Source organism: Trematomus bernacchii, unplaced genomic scaffold (genome assembly GCF_902827165.1).
Source record: "Trematomus bernacchii unplaced genomic scaffold, fTreBer1.1, whole genome shotgun sequence".
Taxonomy (NCBI): Eukaryota; Metazoa; Chordata; class Actinopteri; order Perciformes; family Nototheniidae; genus Trematomus; species Trematomus bernacchii.
The window spans coordinates 507,561-530,993 of NW_022987697.1; the positions used below are offsets into that span (position 1 = coordinate 507,561).

Sequence of the window (23,433 nt, forward strand, 5' to 3'; positions counted from 1 at the left end):
CAGTGTTGTGGAAGTCCAGAGGAAGTCGACACTCATCCAGACCGTCAAAGATGAACACAACCGGGAACTGATCAAACCTGCAGATTCCTGCGTCTCTGGTTTCAGAGAAGAAGTGATGAACAAGTTCCACCAAGCTGTACTTGTTCTCTCTCAGCACATTCAGCTCTCTGAAGGTGAATGGAAATATGAACTGGATGTCCTGGTGGGCTTTGCCTTCAGCCCAGTCCAGAGTGAACTTCTGTGTTAAGACTGTTTTCCCAATGCCAGCCACGCCCTTTGTCATCACTGCTCTGATTGGTGCATCTCTTCCAGGTGAGGCTTTAAAGAGGTCTTCTTGTGTGATGGTTGTTTCTGGTCTGTGTTGTTTCCTGGATGCTGTTTCAATCTGTCTGACCTCATGTTCCTTGTTGACCTCTGCAGACCCCCCCTCTGTGATGTAGAGCTCTGTGTAGATCTGGTTCAGAAGGGTTTGGTTTCCTGCTTTAGCAATGCCCTCAAACACACACTGGAACTTCTTCTTCAGGTTGGATTTGAGTTTACTGCACACTGCAGCAGGAGTTCCTGAATGAAGAAACAACAAGTGAAATCAGTGAGTGGGTCCTGCAGAAACACTGAGAATCTGAACATTTAAGGGTGGCTGTATAGTTTGAATCAGCTCTTCAGAGGACACACTGATGCAGACGTGTGCAGCATATTAACAGCAGGTTTTGTAAATGTAAACTTCTCCATGTTCCTCCATCTCCTCTCCATCATGTTAAACCCCATCCCCCCCGGGCTTCTTAATATTTAATAAACTATGAATGTTTCATATCCATGTAACGGGAATAAACTCAGCTAACTGATGATATGAACCATTTTTAGCAAAAGAAATCAAAAAACTAAAGCTGAGCCTCTGAATCTGCCCTGAGCGAAAAAATCTTAATCCCGTTATTACAGAACTCTAGCTATACCGATCGATATACTTATTGGATCTGCACAAACAAGCTTAGCTAACATCCTGAGATTCCACAGATTATAGAAATATAAGGATCATCACTGAGCGATCAGAACTCGCGACAGGGGAAGCAAATACAGACAACACACGACGTAGCTTTAGGTAGCAAAACACAGAGATATGCTCACCTTAGCTGTTATTCTGATCAAAAGTCGTGTTCAATGGCATTAAAACGAGAAAAAACGCGGCTGAGAGTTAATCCATAGGTTAATCCAATGTGTCTGTCACTTTAAAAAAAGTATTGATAATCCATAATTCAATTTTTATGCAAAAATCGGAGAATAAAAATTAGCTGCTAATGGTAGCCACCAGAGTGTGTCGCAGCTACAGTTTTGGCTACGTGTTACCCCTAGATTCCACCGGGTCCATCTGCGCCGCGTTACGTCTGCGCCGCGTTACGTCTGCGCCGCGGTTTTGGTCCGGCCTCCTCCGGCGTCATACCCTACCAGGCGCGTTTCAGAAGCATTTCAGAAGCGGAGCGTCTTGCCTGCCGGCTCGCAGTTTTTGTTGATTTGGGCATATTTCCTGGACAGGCTACTTTGTACAGACAAAGTTAATAATATCTGTAATATTCCAGTTATAAACGACATGAATCGAAGATGTGTTGCTGTAAAGTGGTAAAAAAATGCATTCATCATCATAATTATTCTATATATATAATTTACACAGTGCCTGTAAACCGGAGGAGAACGCTGGCATTTCTCCTCCTACTTGAAAGACTACGGAGGGATAGGGTCTGCAAAATTAGTTTGTGTGTGTGTATATATATATATATGCTATATATGCTCTGAACGTTCCACTTCCTGCCTTACGTTACGGCTGCGCCGCGCCAAAAATAGGATTCATCCTAATTTTAGAGGAGCCCTGCGCCGAGACGCTTCTGAGACGCTTCTGAGACGCTTCTGAGACGTAACGCGCAGCGTGTGGTGGAATAGCACCCATTGACTAGAGTGGCCGCGATCGCCGCGATCACCCGGTGGAATCTAGGGGTCACTCTCACTCCTTATTTGGTAACCTGTGTGTGTATGTGGAACTTTCCCTTGATTATATTGGCTCTGACGGTTAAAAAGAGATGTCAATCATCAAAATCGAGTAAGGGGGGCCAGAGATATGGCAAATCCACCCAAATGACCCCAGACGTGTTTTTTTTTTGCTAAAAAGGTCAAATGTCAATTGTTTTGCATCAATCTTGATACAGGGTACTTATTATATGTTGTAATTTGGATTCCTAAAGCTTTTAGTCAACCTTACCATCATCCAAGGGTAGTTTTCAATATAAGTAAAAAATAATATTTGGACGGACACTATAATTTACATTTATTTACGATGTCAAATCTGAATTTTCTTTAAAATAAAAAACATCTATATTGATTCTGACTTTTCTATATCCAACTCACAGGTTTATCATTACTTTGAGAAAAAAGATTATTAATATTCCCCTTTTAGAAGGGAAGATATGGTCATTTGTTCTGGGAATGTCATTTTCGAGCCTGAGACCTGGAAAACAGGCTCGGGGGTTAAGAAGTTAAATGTGTTAAACCCTCTTACTGCTCTGCAGACGGTCAGCCAGCTCCTCCTGCTTCATGCTCCTCAGGAAGTGCAGTGTGATGTTCAGAAATGCCTCTCTGCTCCTCCTCTGCTCTTCATCCTCACCGTCCAACACCTCCTCTTCCTCCCTCTGACTCTCTAAGCCTTCTGGGTAATCTGAACTCAGAGCCTTCTGGATCTTCTTCAGCTCGTTCTTCACAAAAGTGACGATGTTCTCCTCCAGCAGCTGCAACAGATTGATGAACATTGATCAGATGAATATCGTTAAAACTAAAGTCTTATGTTATTATGTTATTATGTAAAGGCACACCCGACTCAAATCTTGATATCCTCTTTTTTCTATATTCATCCCACCCTCTTGGATTGCACGACTGCCACACTCACACTTAGGTAGGGCCACACCTCACTACAGAATCCTCTGGGATCTCTTAAACAGATTTAGTCATCTGCCTTCAAACAGCAGTTCATTGAACCTGGTTCTCCAGAAGTTAGTAGAGGTAAGACCTTTCAGAGGTGGATCCGATCCTAAACTTGCATAGACTCAATAGCTTCTGATAGGTCAATCAGTAGGTCTGATTAATAGTCAGAGATGAATACAGGTCCACCGACGCAGCAACAGTTAATTTAAAGAAGACAACATGTGATCATCTGTCCGTCTGAAGGCTTGCTGGTCTAAACAGAGCAGCATGGACACTGTCAGACCTGAATGGTAGATCATCTGTAGTTCATAGTAAATGTATATTTGTACACACCATAAATATGGAGTCCAGGTCAGTATAATGCTTCGGGGCAGACTGATCACTGGGAACCTCGGAGAACTCCTGCAGAACTCTGTGGAGAAAACATCAAGAACATTTAAAGACTCTAATCTGCACACAGCTGACTGAAGGTGTTCTGAGATGAAGACAGAATAACAGGGTAGCTGTGGCTCAGCAGGTGGAAGGGGGGGGGGGGGGGTTATAAAAACACCAACATTACTGAGGCCTGAAAGTGTCCCGACCATCAGAAGCCTCCCAGCAGCTGATGGTGCGAGGAACAGAAAGCCCCATTATTATCTGGAGCCTGATCTGAACCAATCTGTGGTGCCGTCTCCAAAGAGAGTCAGATAGTAACAGAGTCCAGTTTGAAATTCTTACCTTTCATCAGCACTTTGTCCAGCTTTAAAGTTCATAGGAGACTGCATAGAAAAGTCACTCTTCATGGACTCACAGCGGGGTCCAGGTCCAGGTCCAGGTCTCTGCTGCTGGATCCTGAGACTGATAAAATGAAAATGAAATGTAATGATAAAGAACAGAGTAATAAAAACACCAGACACCTCAGGTCGCCCTTCATGCCATTAACAGCTCGCTGCCTGCCGTCGCCAAGCAGTGGGGGGGTCGTCTAAAACAATCCATGTTTAATGTCTTAATTTGGTAGAGTCTTTTCCTATTGTATGATTCATAATACAAATAGATTTTAAGTAATTAGAAACCCTGTGAGGGTCTCTTTAACACCAACTCAAGAGAGATACGGTGGAGGCTTGAGTATACATTCTTACCTTTCATCAGCACTTTGTCCAGCTTTAAAGTAAAGACGAGACTCCATAGAAAAGTCACTCTTCATGGACACACAGCTGGGTCCAGGTCTCTGCTGCTGGATCCTGATACAAATAAACACAAACTAATAATTTGGAATATAAATCTGGATTATTTGACTACATTTCCTATTTCTGTCTCAAAAGATTCAGGAATCATATTTCAATGTTTGGATCTAAATAAGAAATGTTTTCAACAGGTCAGCCCGGTCACAAACCTTCTCCTTTTACAGCTGGGTCCAGATCCATCTTCAGGTCTATCTTCAGGTCCATCTTCAGGTCCAGGTCCAGGTCCAGGTTCAGGTCCAGGTCCAGGTCCAGGTCCAGGTCCAGGTCCATGTCCAGATCCAGGTCCAGGTCCAGCAGAGTGTGGTGTTTGCTCTGGGCTGGAACACAACACACAGAGCTCTGAGTGTGAGTAATGAGTGCTGAGCTGTGACACGGAGAAGAGTCATGGACAGCTGGAGATCTCACCTCTGAGCTTTGGTCTGGCGGTCATGTTCCCCACACAGAGAGCTTTTAGAGGGGGGGGCTCCCTCCTCTTGGTCCTCACACTGATCCATAGCAGAGCCTCCACCTTCACACAAACACAACAACATGGTTGTTCATTACAACAAGCTTCACATCACAGGACACATCAGTGCTCCTCCTCTCAGATATTCAGGCTGACAGGAACCTTGATGGAGCCTCAACAGGATCTGATCAGGCCAACACGTGTCCCTCAGCCCCAGGCCCACATAGACTCAGTGTGTTGACCCCTAGAGTGTCAGAGTTTATTAAAGCACACCCAAAAACGTACTGTTAAGTGTTGATCCACAACATATTCACTAACTCTGCCTCCAAGAAAATGATGTCCCATAAAACAATCTGCACTCTCAATGATCTTTGGACAGAACTGCTTAATCATGTTTAGAATACAGGTTGTAGGTTACAGCACTCTGCAGCTTCATGTGTGGTGGAAACTCTGCTCATCTCTTCCTCTTCAGTTCTGTGTCTGCCTGCATCTGATTTGAGGACGCCGTCACACCCTCAGAAAAACACATCTGGTGTAACCAGTGCCAGAAACCCAGTCAGTGAGAGGTGATGTAGTTCTACTAGCTGACCACTAGATGGTGCTAACTGAACGTCTAATGGAATTAAGATTAGCACTGATATGTGATGAAGCAGCAGTGTGGGATCACATGATTGTCTGCCTGACCACACACACATTGTGAGATTAATTATATATTTATAAAAACCTTTTCTTATAATTAACATTTTTGTGAAACATGTTGATAAAGCGTATTGTTCTACAGAGATGTCTGACCTACATCTGCTAACTCTTCCTGCAGCTGCAGCAGTGTGTAAAGGGTTACACCATCTACACTCAAACAATGATGTGAACCGTCAAACAACCAAAACACAGCATGACAATAAATAATGGGACTCCATTTCCCAGAAGCATCCACTGGTGTCAAAGCCTCCATCACTACCTGTACCTGCAGCCTGATCAGCTGGTGAGGAAGACTAGCTCTGGAGTTGGAATTAAAACTGGACAATCTGGAGGAGGTGCTGAGGGGAGGAGGAGGAGGAGGAGGAGGAGGAGGAGGAGGAAGCTGGACTGTATCCTGGAGAACCCCTCCCCCCCCCTTCATGCAGAGAGAGTGAAGATGAAGAGTTCAGACTCATCCCTCCATGCAGAGCTAGTGAAGATGAAGAGTTCAGACTCGTCCCTCCATGCAGAGCTAGTGAAGATGAAGAGTTCAGACTCATCCCTCCATGCAGAGAGAGAAGATGAAGAGTTCAGACTCGTCCCTCCTCAGCTCAGCACCAAGCCCCTCGGACAGTCCTTTGTGCCAGAAGCCATCAGGCTGTACCAGGGGCTAACCCTGTAACGCATTCAACTGTAACCCGTACCGCACATAGTCTGCACTGTTTGCACAATGACTTTGACCTGCACTAATATCTGCACACATACATGTGAATATATTTAACAACCCGGACTCAAATGTGTATGTATTTTCATGTAATACATTTCTTGTTTTAACAGTTTGTCTTAACAGCTACTTACCTGTATATCATTTGTATTTTATTATCCTTGTGTGAATCTGAGCTGTCCTGCTTTTCTCTCTCAGCCTGTTGCTGCTTAAACTCCTGAGTTTCCCCACGGGGATTAATAACGGTCCATCTTATCTACCCCAGGTGAGACCCTCCCATGGGACCCAGGTGAATAAAAGCAGCAGCCTCCATTGTTCAAGTCAAATCAAATCAAATCAAATTTTATTTATAAAGCACATTTAAAAGCGATTTTTGGTCGGGCCAAAGTGCTGTACATGTAATAAAAACACAATACTACAGCCTCTGTTCTCCTCTTCTCTGAGCATTACAAATCAGCCTCCCACAAAACAACGTTCCCGTACGACTGCATTCTCAATAACACAACAACACAACTACTGGGTTATGTTTAGAAAAAGATAGGAAGTTAGTTATGTAAATGCAGTTACGGACTTTAATCACAATTACATTTTCCATATGCCTCTTTTGTGGACAATTAGAGAAATATTCTTGATGGGTCAAAATCAGAATACTACGGTGGCCCGGAAGTGCAAGACACCACAGCATTTCACAAAACACCACAGCATTTCACAAAACACCACAGCATTTCAGAAAACACCACAGCATTTCAGAAAACACCACAGCATTTCACAAAACACTACAGCATTTCACAAAACACCACAGCATTTCAGAAAACACCACAGCATTTCAGAAAACACCACAGCATTTCACAAAACACTACAGCATTTCACAAAACACCACAGCATTTCAGAAAACACCACAGCATTTCACAAAACACTACAGCATTTCACATTGGACGGAAAGGGTATTCCTTTAGGGAGAACACTTCTTGTTTGTGATTGGACAGAGCCAGCCAGAGAAGCACTGCTGTGATTGGTTGTTTTTGCTGCCAGTCAAGAAATGACGCTTCGTGATCGGTCAGCACCCGCGCGCAACATGTCCCAACACATCAACCGTTAGCTGTTAGCACACACTCAGAGCTCACAGCTCCTCATATCTGTTCAGAAACTGGACAAAAGTTAAACAAGTACAAACCACAGAGTGTCTATGTCATGGCGAATACAGTCGCTGCTTTATTTATGTCTGTATGACGCTGTTGTGAGTGTGGACGGAGCAGCTACAGGTTAGTTTAGCCTGATCGATCCGCCCCCTCTCCAGCACGTCTTGTTTGAATGACAGGAGTAAACACTAACAGCTGCGGTGAAACTCGAGCGATTAGAGCGATGCGAAAAAAACATGAATTAATGCTTTATTAATTCATGGTTTTTAAGGGGCTTATCTCCATGTAAATACTATGGTAGACTACCCAATATTCGCATCGCTCTAATCGCTCGAGTTTCACGGTGGCTGTCAGCTGTGTTTGTTCCTGTCATTCAAACAAGACGCGCTGGAGAGGGGGCGGGGCATATCTCCATGTAAATCCTATGGGAGATACCAACTACAACAAAATGAAATATTGACCGTGATTTAATTGTAATACACGTTTCAAAGTGATGCCGAAGTAACTACATACTGATACCGGTTAGTAAAAACCATGAATTAATGCTTTGACAAGTCTGCAGACAAGACGGCAGGCGAAAAGCTTTTAAAATGCGTGTTTTCTAAACTAACCTGTAGCTGCTCCGTCCACACTCACAACAACGTCATACAGACATAAATAAAGCAGCGACTGTATTCACCATGACATAGACAGTCTGTGGTTTGTACTTGTTTAACTTTTGTCTAGTTTCTGAACAGATATGAGGAGCTGTGAGCTCTGAGTGTGTGCTAACAGCTAACGGTTGATGTGTTGGGACATGTTGCGCTCGGGTGCTGACCAATCACGAAGCGTAATTTCTTGACTGGCAGCAAAAACAACCAATCACAGCAGTGCTTCTCTGGCTGGCTCTGTCCAATCACAAACAAGAAGTGTTCTCCCTAAAGTAATACCCTTTCTGTCCAATGTGAAATGCTGTGGTGTTTTCTGAAATGCTGTTGTGTTTTGTGAAATGCTGTGGTGTTTTGTGAAATGCTGTTGTGTTTTGTGAAATGCTGTTGTGTTTTCTGAAATGCTTTTGTGTTTTGTGAAATGCTGTGGTGTTTTGTGAAATGCTGTTGTGTTTTGTGAAATGCTGTTGTGTTTTGTGAAATGCTGTTGTGTTTTCTGAAATGCTGTTGTGTTTTGTGAAATGCTGTGGTGTTTTGTGAAATGCTGTTGTGTTTTGTGAAATGCTGTGGTGTTTTGTGAAATGCTGTTGTGTTTTGTGAAATGCTGTTGTGTTTTGTGAAATGCTGTAGTGTTTTCTGAAATGCTGTTACGTTTTCTGAAATGCTGTTGCGTTTTCTGAAATGCTGTAGTGTTTTCTGAAATGCTGTAGCGTTTCTGAAATGCTGTTGCGTTTTCTGAAATGCTGTAGTGTTTTCTGAAATGCTGTTGCGTTTTCTGAAATGCTGTAGCGTTTTCTGAAATGCTGTTGTGTTTTGTGAAATGCTGTGGCGTTTTCTGAAATGCTGTAGCGTTTTCTGAAATGGTGTAGTGTTTTCTGAAATGCTGTTGCATTTTCTGAAATGCTGTAGCGTTTTCTGAAATGCTGTTGTGTTTTCTGAAATGCTGCAGTGTTTTGTGAAATGCTGTAGCGTTTTCTGAAATGCTGTTGCGTTTTCTGAAATGCTGTAGTGTTTTCTGAAATGCTGTTGCGTTTTCTGAAATGCTGTAGTGTTTTCTGAAATGCTGTAGTGTTTTTTGAAATGCTGTTGTGTTTTCTGAAATGCTGTAGTGTTTTCTGAAATGCTGTTGCGTTTTCTGAAATGCTGTAGTGTTTTCTGAAATGCTGTAGTGTTTTCTGAAATGCTGTAGTGTTTTCTGAAATGCTGCGGTGTTTTCTGAAATGCTGTGGTGTTTTGTGAAATGCTGTGGTGTCTTGCACTTCCGGGCCACCGTAGAATACAATAAGTAAAGCAATCTTATTGATATTTATTTTCTATTGTCTTTATTTGCACATTTGATATTGAGTTAATCCAAAAGTACGAGAAAGTAATCAGGATACATGACTTTAATATTGGGGTAATTAGATTACGTTACTGATTACTGTTTTTAAGGTAATTGGTCATTTTAGGTAACCCTCCTAACCCTTCTTATAATCCCAAACTTTAAATTGGCATCGGAAAACAATTACATTTTCTTCTGCTCCAATTCTGCTAATTGTGTTAATGTTCCTACTTTTATAATTTTCGATTTATGATTCGAAAATTATAAAAGTAGGGTAGACATGTGGATATTATCCGGCTGAACAAAACTTGATCCGTCTCTTAAATGTGTCTCAACCACAGACCTTATTTCGAGCTATTTTCCAAAATCCTATGGAGAAATTGCATTGGTTTTTTGTTGAAGGAACCAGAAGGAGTTTACTTCCGGGTTTTAGGACGCGTCACTGTGGCACTCTGAAGTAGAACTCTTGTTACATCCTGTAGAACAAATGCATTTGTGGTACAGATAGAAAATTCAACGTCTGTGTCTTTAAATCTTGAACATCATATATATTTGTATATATTTAAATGTTAACACAATTCAAAGCGAGGGGGGGTGGGATTGGTCTATGTAGAAAGGGTTTTGCATTTTGAGTCCTGTGGGACTGAGCTAGTGTAGGAGGATGGCTGTATCTGAGCCCTTCTCACTTCATCCATGCACTTTAGGTCAGAGTATGAAGAGTTACAAATAATGAATTTTTCTCAGTCACATGATCAGAGTTCTTAGACCAGTTCTGCCTGGCCCTGCATTTTTCACTAATGATGTGAACTCAGATTATATTCTGCTGCTCATTCTACCTGAGAAACACTGACAACAGCACATGGAAATCTTTTCTTAATGAATTCTTCTTTAACTTATAAGTGTCATGTATTATTATTATTATTATTATTATTATATTATTATGACTGTGCTGAAGGCTCTTCAGTGAAACCAGGTCAGTGTCAGTGTAGGAGGATGGCTGTATCTGAGCCCTTCTCACTTCATCCATGCACTTTAGTTCAGAGTATTAAGAGTTCAAAAATAAATGCATCTCAGTCACATGATCAGAGTTGACAGACCAGTTCTGACACACCCTGCATTTTTCACTGATGACGTGTGTTCTGTATGTTAGTGATCTAAGATAACAATCAGACTGCTGCTCTTTCTACCTGAGAAACACTGACAACAGAACATGGAAATCTTTCTAAATTAATTCTGCTTTAACTCAGAGAGAAACACAATATTTCAAACAGATATTTAGAATCAGCATGTAGAAACGTGTCCAGGTAAACAGAGACACAGCACAATGTGATCAGAGTGATCCTGATGATGAGACAGATTCCTGTGGGAGCATTCTTACCTGTTGAACTCTCTCCAGGTCCACTCACAGACTCTCTTCAGGTCCACTCACAGACTCTCTCCAGGTCCACTCACAGACTCTCTTCAGGTCCACTCACAGACTCTCTCCAGGTCCACTCACAGACTCTCTCCAGGTCCACTCACAGACTCTCTCCAGGTCCACTCACAGACTCTCTTCAGGTCCACTCACAGACTCTCTTCAGGTCCACTCACAGACTCTCTTCAGGTGTGGAGGAAACTCAGCTCTTCCTCGTCTGTCCTGTGTCTGCATGCATCTGATCTGAGGACGCCGTCACACCCTCATCAAAACACCTCAGAGTCACGTGGAAACCGGTTTAACAGGGAACCTGAGCTCAAATATATTTACCTACAAAATACACAGCCTGTAACATTTCTGTTTGATTCCCATCACTTGATAGAGTCAACACCATCAAACTGGGCTACAAAGAGATGGAGGGACGGGCTCACTCCCCCATGTTACTCTCTCTGTATGACACCATTGTCATGTTTGTAGACCCAATATTACATGTTCAGCTACGACCTCTCTCTCACTTACAGAGGGGGGGGGGGTTCTACAACACAGTCACTGAAATGTTGGTCCAGATCGAGAGGAGCGTGGACTTTATTTATAAGTGAAGGTCTGACCACCTGTAGGCCTGTGTGAGTAAAGAAACCTGAGGATCCTCTCTCTCTCTCTCTCTCTCTCTCTCTCTCTCTCTCTCTCTCTCTCTCTCTCTCTCTCTCTCTCTCTCTCTCTCTCTCTCTCTCTCTCTCTGTGTCTCTCTGGCTGGGCGTGGCTGATCTATATTTGGACTTGCCACTACTCACCTTCACCTGTTTTTTCCGCCTGTTTGTTTCCCTGCCCTGAGGCCTGTACTACGCAGCAGGATTTGTGGTTAACCTGAAAATGACATTCCCAGAACAAATTATATCTTCACTTCTAAAAGGGGTAAATTAATAATCTTTTTTCTCAAAGCAATGATAAACCTGTGAGTTGGATGTAGACAAGTCAGAATCAATATAGATGTTTTTATTTTAAAGTAAATTCAGATTGAACATAGTAAAAAAAAAAAATATTATAGTGTCCGTCCAAAATAAAAACATTACTTATAGTGAAGACCACCCTTGAATGATGGGATAGTAGACTAAAAGCTTTAGGAATCCAAACTATAACCTATAATAAGTATCTTGTATCAAGATTGATGCAAAACAAGTGAAATCTGACCTTTTTAGAGAGGTTTAGAAAAAAAAAACCACCTCTGAGGTCATTTGGGTGGATTTGCCATATCTCTGGAACCCATTGGTCGATTTTGGTGATTGACACCTCTTTTGAACCGTTAGAGCCAATAGAATCGAGGGGGAAATCCATCTAAACATTACCGTTGGTGAATGAGAGTGATGCGCAGCCAGCATGCCCAAAACCGGAAGCTCGGTTACACTCTATATGAAAACTACGTTTATTGACCTAAATGTTATGATGGATTATCAGTAATCATTTCAAAGTGACACCGAGACATTGGAATAACCTTCAGCAGCCTTTATATGCATTTATAAACTATTATATTCGTAAAGTGTACAGCTAATATATATATATCAATTAATTTGATATAAAACAATATATTTTTGAGTGGGCTGTATCTGTCGAAAACTGCTAGCTACTGTCTACTGTAAGCACCTACAATAGGTACGAAACATGAAGGTCCAGTGTTAACAAGTTAACCTAGAGGCCGTTTTATGATAACGTACTTATACCATTGGAATCTGTGGAATCTCAGCTTTCATATGATATCTAGTTTGTGCAGATTGGAGGAAGCAGGGGTCGGCAACCCTTGGCACCGTAACCAGTGGCACACTAGGAATAAGTGTGCAAAATATTTAAATTGTATTTTCGGATCCTGAACGAAACCGCCGGCAGAGCGCGTCTCCCCCTGCAGAAGGAAGCCATGCACGCAACGCAGCGCAGAAGGATATCTTCTATGCCCCGCTCTCTTTAACTCCAGTCAACTTTCTGCTGCTTTCCTCCATGGTGAAACGATCAGGGGTGTAGCGCACTTCACACATTGCAGTATAAGGAGCTGCACATGCCGCATTTTTTGCGTGGCTGTGTCTTTAGTTGAAAGCCCAGTGGCGATCTGCTCATCTGACATCGAAAATAATATGCTACACAGGGGCGGACTGTGTGTTCTGGAGAATCACAGTACGTCCGGTCGACAGCGAACCGAGCCGGTCGCCAGTGGGCCGTTGACGACCGGGCTCGGTTTGCTGACGGCCGGCACCGCCCTTTATTTATTTAACTGTGTTTAAACGGCATCATGTAAGTTGCGCTGACAGACGACAGAGCCCCGCCCTCCAGTTGACAGTTCACGCCCCCCCCCCCCCCCCCCCCCCCCCCCCCGTTGACAGTTCACAAGCGTCGACACACTAATCAGATTTTTTTTTTTAAATGGCACTTCACATCAAAAAGTTTGCCGACCCCTGGCATGAAGTATAAAATATCTTTACCGTGAGTTCTGTGCTAAGTGCGTTAGCACCCTTTCGCTTTGTGCTAATTCAGACGCTCGGCGTTAGACTTGTGTTTTGTTTAGGCAAAAATGGTTCATATTGTCAGTTAGCTGAGTTTATTCCCGTTAAGTGGGTATGACACATGAATAGGTTGTTAAATGTTAAGAAGCCCTGAGACGCTGTTTTGTGGAAATGGTTTTGTTTGCTACCCCGCCGGCGGGGGCAATCGGGCTTAACTGGTTAAAGGTAACTTCAGGGTTAGCTCCGGGTTTTCGGTCCTACGACCAGAGATGGGGTCGTTACTAAAAAAAAGTAATATATTACATATTACATATTACTTTAAAAAAAAGTAATATATTACACTACTTCGTTACTCTCTACATAAAGTAACTCGTTACTTTACTCGTTACTTTACTCGTTACTTTACTCGCAGGGCCGGCCCGCCCCTCCCTACAGGCAGATCACGCAGACTGCTAAAGTTTCAAATGTTCTCTTTAGTTCAGTTTCCATTGTCGCATAAGACTGATCCAGATAGCTCTGACTATGGCTGTCCTCTGTCTCCTGCTATCTGTATTTTGCGCAGTATATCTCTGAACGATGCGATGGTGATTCCACTGTGCAAATGGGCAACATTACCTCTACTATGAAGGATGCTACAAGCCTGTCCATCTCTGCTTTGGTTACCGGTCCTCCAAATTCTAATTTGTGCTGCTTCGATCGGCGGCGGCACACTCACAACATCCTCACTCTGGGTTCGGGGGTCCTTAGCTATTAGCTTCACCTTAGCATGTGTTCTTCGCAGGTGTTTGTTGAGGTTTGACGTGGTGTTTGCAGCAGTGGATAACAGCTTCTGGCCTGGACACAGTTTGCACCTCACCGTCACATTCCTGTCTATTCTTCGGACGAACTCAAAATAATGGGCATACCTCCACCCCTCGAAAGTTATCGCTGACTCTGCCATGTTTATGCAGCACTGCACGTGGAGATGTGGACGCGCAAGTCGCGCAGATTACGTACATATAAACCTGCGGCGGAAACCCCTCTTGTCTGTCAGTGTTATGACTGATTTTATAAAAGTAACGAAGTAACGCGTGTCGGGGCAATGTTAGTAACTGTAGTGTGATTACTGAATTATAAAAGTAACGCGTTACACTACTCCGTTACCGACAAAAGTAACCCAACTCTGCCTACGACGCTGGTTCACTTCTTACCGGGGTAAATCACCATGGTAACTTATGCTGAACACCTACCTGCTGACCAATCAGAGCTCTGTGCGGTGAGTTTAAAGAGCAACTTGCAGGTTTTTTTTTTGACTAGATTTATGCTTAACCTTGCCTGAAAATTACAATAAAAAAAGTTAATGCAGGATTTGATTTGTTTTACGAGACATAAGGGCAGGAATTCAGAGGGGAAAGGAGCCGTTTTGAGCTCTGCTACTAAAAACTGCTTTTTTTTCTCGGACTCCTTCTCTGCCCAATCCGCGGTAGTAGTTTGTAGTTGGTTTGAGCGGTTGTGATTTAGTAAGCTGGTATTTTTTCCGTAATTTTACATTGCATTTCACCATTTGTAATCATGGTGAGCTGGAGTTGCACAAACTCCAGCCTGTCAGGACATCGAGTCCACAGTTTCCCGAACAGGAAAAGGACCGGAGCTAGCTTTGTTCCTGGGTGCGTTGTGCGAGGGGCATCCACCTCCCTGCAGCACATACTCTCCACAGCTGAGGCCTATCGAACAAAACGTTTATCAGGAAACCGTATTACATCTCTCTCCCCCCCTTCGCTCCTCTCTCTCTCCCCTCCGGTACACAGCACCGTAAGACCTAGTGTGGAGTTGCATTAGGTAACGCTGTGGTGGCTGTACTCCTCCAGCCGTCTCCTTTGTGTTTGTTTGTTTTGTCTGTGTTGTTTGCGTGGTGGCTGTCACTCCTGGCTCCCGGCTCGACCTCCACTCACCTGCTGCAATCCGCTGTGCACCCTCCCCGACTACACACCTGCTTTCCATCAAGCCATTTACAACGGCATATCAACGGAGGCTCCACAACGGTTCTCCGCCAGATCGTTGTAAAACCACAGTGGTATAACTTCAAGGCTACTTAGTATTATAGCTATTTTCTCATACCTAGATGTTTTAGCTTCTAACGTGTTTTCTTCTTGTGCTCCAGGATCATTCTCCGTCCGCCGTGTTGCCGTCACCAGCCGCCACGTCCTCGCCACTCCAGCCGGATTCTACTCCCCGCACCTCGTCCACTAATAAACCCTTTTTCAACACTCTGCTGTGTCCTGTGTTTGGGTCCTCTCAGATACCGTAACAAACGTGAGATACGGCTGATACTTGCGCATTAGTTTCTGTTATGGATCAGTATCAACAGTCCTGCCAGTAACGTTACTATATTATCAATACTAATTTAGTTATAGCCTGATATATGATAGCTAACTTTACAATGTTGTGATGTGACCGACGTTAGCTAACATTAACTGTCTGTAGCTAACGCCGGTCACTCACCAAGACAGCTGCCCTGTTCTCCACTGGTTCTCCTCACACCACAGCTCCATTTCTCTCCGATGGCCGCTATTTCTTCTAATCCTTGGCTGCTCCTGGTCTCTTGGACGCCTAGCAGGCTCATCATTATAATGATATGCATTCGAATATTTATTTTCAACCTCTTCTGTGTCAAAACTAGCATTGTGATCCATGTTTATTACTACGTTAGACCGGCCGCTCTCCCCCATGTGACGTCACACGCGGGAGGTCACATGGGGAGGCTTTTTTTATGCGGAAGTGAAAATGTCTTACAAAAACGCCGCCAGATGTCACTGTAGTGTATATTTATGTATATTTTTGGGAAAATCTAGTGTATACATCATTTTCCTACACATTTATTCACTGGTGTCTCTAACCTGCAAGTTGCTCTTTAAAGCTATGAAGGCATACTCCAGGATATGAGTAACCTTCTGAAAAATGAAACAATGTAACAAACTGTGGTGCGCACCAGAGAAGCGGACTATTAGGTGTGAATGCACCCTAAAACTGATGTTTAATCTCCAGGAATTTACCGATCTGCTGGAGGAAAATACTTTCAATGTAAGTATAGTTTTTAATTTACTCAAATATTTGACACCTACACCAAACCCAGGAGGCCTTAAAGGATACATCTTCAATAAACATATCAAATATAAAAACGATTGTCTAAACTATTTAACAAATAAATAAATGTTTTAATATAAATTCTACATTTACATAAATGTCATTTTCATTAGCAGATCATCATCGCCTCACACACACACACACACACACACACACACACACACACACACACACACACACACACACACACACACGCACACACACACACAGGGATTGGAACCAAGCAATAGCATTAATTGTATGTTCTACAAATACAATTCTTACTAAAAAATAATATATTATGATGTAACCCTTTTGTACCCCTCTATAACAGATGTAATAACTATTATTTTGTTATTTAATTACAGCACTACATGGAGCTAGTTACTCTAAATGTTTCATATTGATTCAAATAAAGAACCAAACTTGTGCTCTTATATTAAATAATCATAAACATGCACATGTCTAATCTAATCTAAAATGAAACTTCAGGAGACGTAATGAAATGTCTACCCTTTAGCATATTTTAAAAACATTTATTTACATGTTTTTTTAAACATATCTTCAGGAGAAACAAAATCACCTACTTTGCATATTTACTACTTTTGGACCAAATGTAAAAAATGAGGAAAACTTTTCAATAATGTTTTTGTTTTTTTAACAAAATCTGGGGAGTGGATTTCTAATTAGGGTCAACACCTGATTTGCATCTTTCTGATAACTTTGAAAGATTTGAGTGATTTGACATCAAATGTATTTATAATGTAATTATACATTCATCCAAACCCCAAGAGGCCGTATGGAGCTTTGTTCAGAAGACGATAATAGAAGAAGCTGCTGTCTTTCAGTAGACCACATCAGTCTACTTGTTTTTATTTATTCACTTGATATATGGTTACAAATGATTACACATGATAACAATGATTAAATGATAAAGAAAAACAATCTGAACTAAACTGCTGAAACTCAAGTCTCAAAATAAAACCATAAATGCTTAATATCTAAAAAGGTAAAAATGCAAAGTAACTGAATGCAAATCTTAAAAACAGGAGACTTTTCTTTCAAATCTGTCGTCACTGACACCTGTTTCATATCCAACACATTCAAGGTGTGATCATCATCATACATGGTTAAAGAAACACCACAAACATCAGCATGTTATGCAAACATGATCAAATGATGAAGAAAAAGATGAACTCAACTGACAACAATCAAGTCTCAAAATAAAGCAACTACTGATGAACATGTAAAGGCAAGGCAAGGCAAGGCAAGGCAAGTTTATTTATATAGCACCTTTCAACACAAGGTAATTCAAAGTGCTTTACAAAAATGGAAGACATTTTAAAAATGGCATTTAAAATCAGTCATTAAAAAGGAAAGATAATAAAATAAACATTAAAAGAAAAAATACATGGATAAAAGTTAAAAGTTACAGTGCAGTTTAAGATGTGAATAGTTCAATTAAAAGCAGCGGCAAAAAGAAAAGTCTTCAGCCTGGATTTAAAAGTAGTAAGAGTTGCAGCGGACCTGCAGGTTTCTGGGAGTTTGTTCCAGATATTCGGAGCATAATAACTGAATGCTGCTTTACCATGTTTAGTTCTGACTCTGGGGACAGACAGCTGACCAGTCCCTGAAGACCTGAGGGTTCTGGATGGTTCATAATTTAGCAGTAGGTCAGACATGTATTTTGGGCCTAAACCATTCAAAGCTTTATAAACCAGCAACAATATTTTGAAATCTATTCTTTGACACACAGGAAGCCAGTGTAAAGACTTCAGAACAGGAGTGATGTGATCCACTTTCTTAGTGTTAGTGAGGACTCGAGCAGCGGCGTTCTGAATTAGCTGCAGCTTTCTAATAGATTTTTTAGTGAGGCCTGTAAAGACACCATTGCAGTAGTCGAGTCTACTGAAGATAAAAGCATGGACAAGTTTTTCCAAATCCTGCTGTGACATTAGTCCTTTAATCCTAGATATGTTCTTTAGGTGATAGTAGGCTGATTTAGTAACTGTTTTAATGTGACTGTTGAAACTCAGGTCAGAGTCCATGACTACACCTAGATTTCTGGCTTTATCTGTTGTTTTGAACATTGCAGACTGAAGCTCAGCGCTAACTTTTATACGTTCTGCCTTGGCTCCAAAAACCATTACCTCAGTTTTATCTTTGTTTAATTGGAGAAAGTTCTGACACATCCAGTCATTGATTTGTTCAATGCACTTACTCAGTGTTTGAATTGGAGCATAATCTCCTGGTGAAATTGTTACGTAAATTTGTGTGTCATCCGCATAGCTATGGTAACTTATTTTGTTGTTTTTCATTATCTGAGCCAGTGGTAGCATGTAGATGTTAAAGAGAAGAGGCCCCAAGATGGAGCCTTGAGGTACCCCACATGTCATAATTGTCAACTCAGATGTGTATTTACCTATAGAAATAAAGTTTTTTCTGTCCTTTAAGTAGGACTCAAACCAATTTAGAACTGTTGCCGAAAGTCCCACCCAGTTTTCTAGTCGGTCTAGTAATATGTTGTGGTCAACAGTGTCAAATGCAGCACTGAGATCTAATAATACTAACACTGAAGTTCTGCCACTGTCTGTGTTTAAGTGGATGTCATTGAAGACCTTTACAAGAGCAGTCTCAGTGCTGTGGTTTGGACGAAATCCTGACTGGAACACATCCAAACAGTTATTTAAATGCAAGAAGTTACTCAACTGTTGAAATACTACTTTTTCAATGATTTTACCTAGAAATGGCAGGTTTGATATTGGCCTGTAATTGTTCATTACTGAGGCATCTAGATTATTCTTTTTTAAGAGCGGTTTAATGACTGCAGTTTTCAGGGCCTCTGGAAAAATACCTGAGTGAAGAGATGTGTTTACTATATGAAGTAGATCTGAGGCCATGCAAGGAAAAACATCTTTGAAAAATCCTGTTGGAATAATATCAAGGCAGCAGGAGGAGGATTTCAGAAGTTGAATAATGTCCTCTAAGTTTTTACCATTAATCTGATGGAATTGTGTCATGGTGTTTGAATTGATATTAGGTGGACATAGGGACAAAACATTTGCTGTACCTGATACAGAGGCACTGACTGCTTGTCTAATTTTCTGAATGTTGTCAGTGAAGGAGGCAAAATCATTGCACGCCCTGGTGGATAGAAATTCAGAGGCTACTGACACTGGGGGGTTAGTTAGTCTGTCGACGGTAGCAAACAAGGCACGTGCGTTGTTTTTGTTTTTGGTAATGATGTCAGAGAAGAAAGACTGTCGTGCGTTTTTCAATTCCAAATTATAAAGGCCAAGTCTCTCTTTATAGATTTCAAAGTGAACCTGGAGATTTGTTTTTCGCCACCTACGTTCAGCTTTTCGACACTCTCTTTTTTCTGTTCTCACGGTCATGGCCTTTCTCCATGGAGATATTTTCTTGCTAATCACTTCCTTTACCTTAGTTGGAGCAATGGTATCTATAACATTTTTAATTTTTGAATTAAAATGATCTACTAGCTCATTTACTGAGATGTTAGCAGGGGCAAGTGTGGATGAGAAATTATGAGTAAACATTTCTCTAGTATTTTCTGTTAAATATCGCTTTGTGGTTACCTCTTTCTGAACATTTTTGTGAACAGAAATAGAGCTCTCAAAGAAAACACAGGAATGATCAGAGAGTGCAACATCAGTCACCACAACCTTTGAGATATTCAGACCCTTTGAGATAATTAAGTCCAGAGTGTGCCCCTTATTGTGCGTGGGCTCCGCCACATGCTGAGTCAGTCCATAGTTATCAAGAACACAAAACAGTTCTTTAGCCCCTCTGTCCTGGGGGTTGTCAACATGGATGTTAAAATCACCAACAATGACTAAACGGTCAAAGTCAATACACACTATAGACAGCAGTTCAGTAAAATCATCAAAAAAGCTTGCACAGTATTTGGGTGGTCTATAGATATTTAGGAACAGAGCTCGAGAGGAGCATTTCAGCTGAAGGGCCACATATTCAAAAGAAGCAAAGTCCCCATAAGATGTCTTCCTGCATTGAATGGAATCATTGAACAAAATAGCAACTCCATCCCCTTTCTTATGCATTCTTTCCTGACTCATAAAACTAAAGTTGGGAGGGGTTGATTCGATAAGAACAGCTGCACTGTTATTTTGTTCAATCCAAGTTTCCGTTAAAAACATAAAATCGAGATTGTGCTCAGTGATAAAATCATTGATTAAAAATGTTTTTCCTGCCAAAGACCTGACATTTAATAAAGCTAGTTTAAGTTTGTTAAATACACTATCAGTAAAACATTTTGTGACAAGCTGTGGCTGACATGGAATCACTGCTAAATTTGATAACCTCACACAAACGTTTGAGCACTTCCTGTTTCTAAGCTGATTTACCGCTCTTGTAAAAAGTAATAAATGCAAAGTGCTGAAATGCAACTCATAAACAAACTAAAATGGAGGCTTTTCTTTGTTCTACTTCCCAGCAGAAAGCTGCGTCTCTTTTATATGCAGTACATGTGATGAGTGTGATTTGGAAGAGACTGAGCTGCAGGTTAAACATCCTCATATGTGGAGAATACACAATAACATCAGAACAAATGATTACACATCGTCTTTTACACCAAACATAGTTTAAATATCAGTAAAAAGCCTCAAGAGCTGCAAAGTCTTTCTGCAGAACTGTCACCTAAAGATTCAAAGGCATCATTTTCTGATTCCAAAAGTATATGCCTCAGTCAATTTACTTTACATGAAAAGAACAAGTTATGAAATAATGCATTGGTTTATTTGCCATACTTTGTATATAGAGGAGAGAGAGAGCTGCTGTAGCTAGCATTGAACAGCAGGGGGGGCTCTTTCCTCAATTTGAAACCAGAGCAACAATTGAGGGTCTGTGTTCGTCTGGAGCTCCACAAACTCTCTCAATGATATTCATGCTGGTAACGACGAGTATCCTCATTCAACATCTCTTCCAAACAATCACTCAGTTTGTTTTCTTCTTCTTCTTCTGCTTGGTAACCAGCTGGAGGAGCATGCACAGTTAGCTACAGTTTGGGCTGCATGCAGAACTTCACGGACATTGTGAGGAGGGACTTTGGGTCACAAAGGACAAAGGGAACCCACAAGGTGGAAAATATTAATTGTCCATAACGTGTACAGTGAAGTAAGGGTTGGTTATTGAACAGTAAACCACAAAGGGCGCTGTTTCCAGGAATTACAAAGATAAAAAATGTCAATCACATCATCAACATCACACTTGGTATAATGAAATACCTTTCATCAAAGTGTAGAGCTTGTTTTCTACCCAGCTGTGTTCTCTTGGAGGAGATCCCTAGCGGCTTTACCAATAGCTGCTGTTTTACCAGACAGGTAGCTCAGCGCTGATTTGATTATTGGATTTTCCTCCATTTGACTTTTTATCATTTCCAGTTTCATGACCTTCTCTTTTTCTCCCTTCTCCTTCATCTTCTCAATCAGGAAGTCCAGGTGGGCCTGAGTGGAGATTGAAACAACCTTCAGAGCGATCTTCTCCAGTTCCACAACATGTTGGAAAGACTCTTCCAGAAACTGATCTTTGTCTTTCTGGAGCTCTGTCATGTTCTTCTGGAGAGTTTCCAAGAGGCTCACTGACTTCTCACTGCCTTTTTCACTCTTCTCATACATCTCTTTCAACTGTTGTATGTCCTTCTTAACTTTCCTTTCTATTGTGAAGTCTTTGATATTCTTCATGTCTTGTTCATGTTTCTTCAGACCTTCCTGAGTCTGTTTGATCTCTCTCTGTTTCAGTTCAATGAACTCAATCCTCTCCTGCAGGTTGTGGATGCAACTTCAACGGTTGTTTTTAGGTTCTGAGGTTCAGTATGTTCAAGGAAAACTGCAAATTGACTGATATACTTCATTGTTGAGTTCCATACATGCTTAATTTGATCCTCATCCTCTTCATTTTTCTCTGTTTTCTGGATGTTATTAAACATGAAATGAACAGGCTGACCCTCCTTGTCTTTTGCACACCTGATTTTCGCATCTTTCAGAGCTTGCAGAACATTTTTAGGTGTCAAAAAATCTGAATGTGTGATGAGGGCAACGATGTTCTCCTCTATGTCTTTTCCAAACAGAGACACCACTGAATCAAAGACGTACATCAGTCGGTCACTCAGTCGATTCTCACTCGCTTTCAGAACCAGACACACTGCATCGATCTCATGAACTCCATCTGTTGAGCGGAACAAGTCCAACAATCTTTCTCTGACGAGGACATCTCTCTCAGTCCCTCTGGTATGTCCAAACCCGGGGGTATTGATTATGGTCAGAGAGAAGGGCAGAGTTTTACCTTCAAGACCAAAGACCTCGTAAACGATCACATCTGAAGTCTGAGTTTCTTCTTGACTTTTCCTTTCTTCCTGTACGATCTGAAAAAATACATCGTCCTCGAACTTCACTCCCAGGGCGTAGTTAACCAGAGCGTTGATCAGAGTTGATTTTCCTGAGCCTGTTTCACCAACAAGCAAGATGGTTTTGTTTGTCTTTTTACCGAGAGTCAGTCTTCTTATAGATCCTATGCTGCCTTGTTCTGGTATCAGCCGGTAGACAGAAGGAGATCCTGGAATGATCTCAACTCTGTATTTGGTGTTATCATGTCTGTATGAGAAAGACAGTTTCACTCTCACAGCAGGCTGTAAGCAGGAGGCCTCTACTTTAACCTCTTAAGGTCGACGGTCGGGGGGACCGTCGACCTTAAGAGGTTAAAGTAGAGGTTGGACCCCGTTTTCTGTTTGGCATCACAACGCTGTTATGAAAGTTTCTCTGGTATAACATGGGTGATGTTAGCATAGCAACCGAAGCTAAACTGACTACTTGCTAAGCCGTTTTCTACAGGCACATTTTACCGGCTTATTTTTCATTATGATTCTACTTGTGATAGTCGGACATGACAACCTGTGCAGCCCATGTATTGATTCCATCCGATAGCTGCTATAATAACAAACAAAACGTCTGCCTGCTCTCTACAATGATCAATAACAGCGAACGGATGGTCAAAGTAAGGTACAAATAAACAGAATCACACGAAGCCTGGTTAGTGTTGCCTGACTTTATAAAGTGTGTTTTTTTTTATAAGTGTGTGGTTGCCTTCTAGTCACTTTGCTCAGCGCTACTGCTTGTAGGCAGGCATGACGAGACTCTTCAGTCAACCCATGTTCAGGGGAGGTGGGTTTAGTTTCCTGCACGCCTCGACGTAAGAGAGACGTAAGCGACGCCGCCTCTTAGCTCCGAAGCTCTTGCCTCGAGACCGACAATTTTTTGGAGC

The 23,433-nt window shown here is 41.7% G+C and overlaps 2 protein-coding genes across 3 annotated transcripts in view; both read right to left on the reverse strand.

Moving 5' to 3' along the window:
• Positions 1 to 10,548, reverse strand: part of LOC117489279 (NLR family CARD domain-containing protein 3-like) — a 64,665-nt gene extending 54,117 nt beyond the window's left edge. The window contains exons 1-5 of one of the 2 annotated variants that reach the window (XM_034138484.1): positions 10,517 to 10,548; positions 4,590 to 4,692; positions 4,334 to 4,501; positions 4,080 to 4,181; positions 3,679 to 3,798 (exon numbers count right to left, since the gene is read on the reverse strand). In XM_034138484.1, the coding sequence (XP_033994375.1) occupies positions 3,679 to 3,798; positions 4,080 to 4,181; positions 4,334 to 4,501; positions 4,590 to 4,678 (479 nt within the window). In that variant the 5' untranslated portion in view covers positions 4,679 to 4,692; positions 10,517 to 10,548. The remainder of the gene's footprint in view (positions 1 to 3,678; positions 3,799 to 4,079; positions 4,182 to 4,333; positions 4,502 to 4,589; positions 4,693 to 10,516) is intronic. The other variant, XM_034138485.1, reaches the window with a different exon arrangement.
• An 11,282-nt stretch (positions 10,549 to 21,830) lies between these two features.
• LOC117489294 (septin CDC11-like) lies at positions 21,831 to 22,830 on the reverse strand (the record flags this gene model as incomplete). The annotated part of the gene is made up of 1 exon (XM_034138501.1): positions 21,831 to 22,830. A coding segment is annotated over one exon (920 nt), but the record flags the coding sequence as incomplete, so codon positions are not given.
• Between the last annotated feature and the right edge of the window lie 603 nt (positions 22,831 to 23,433).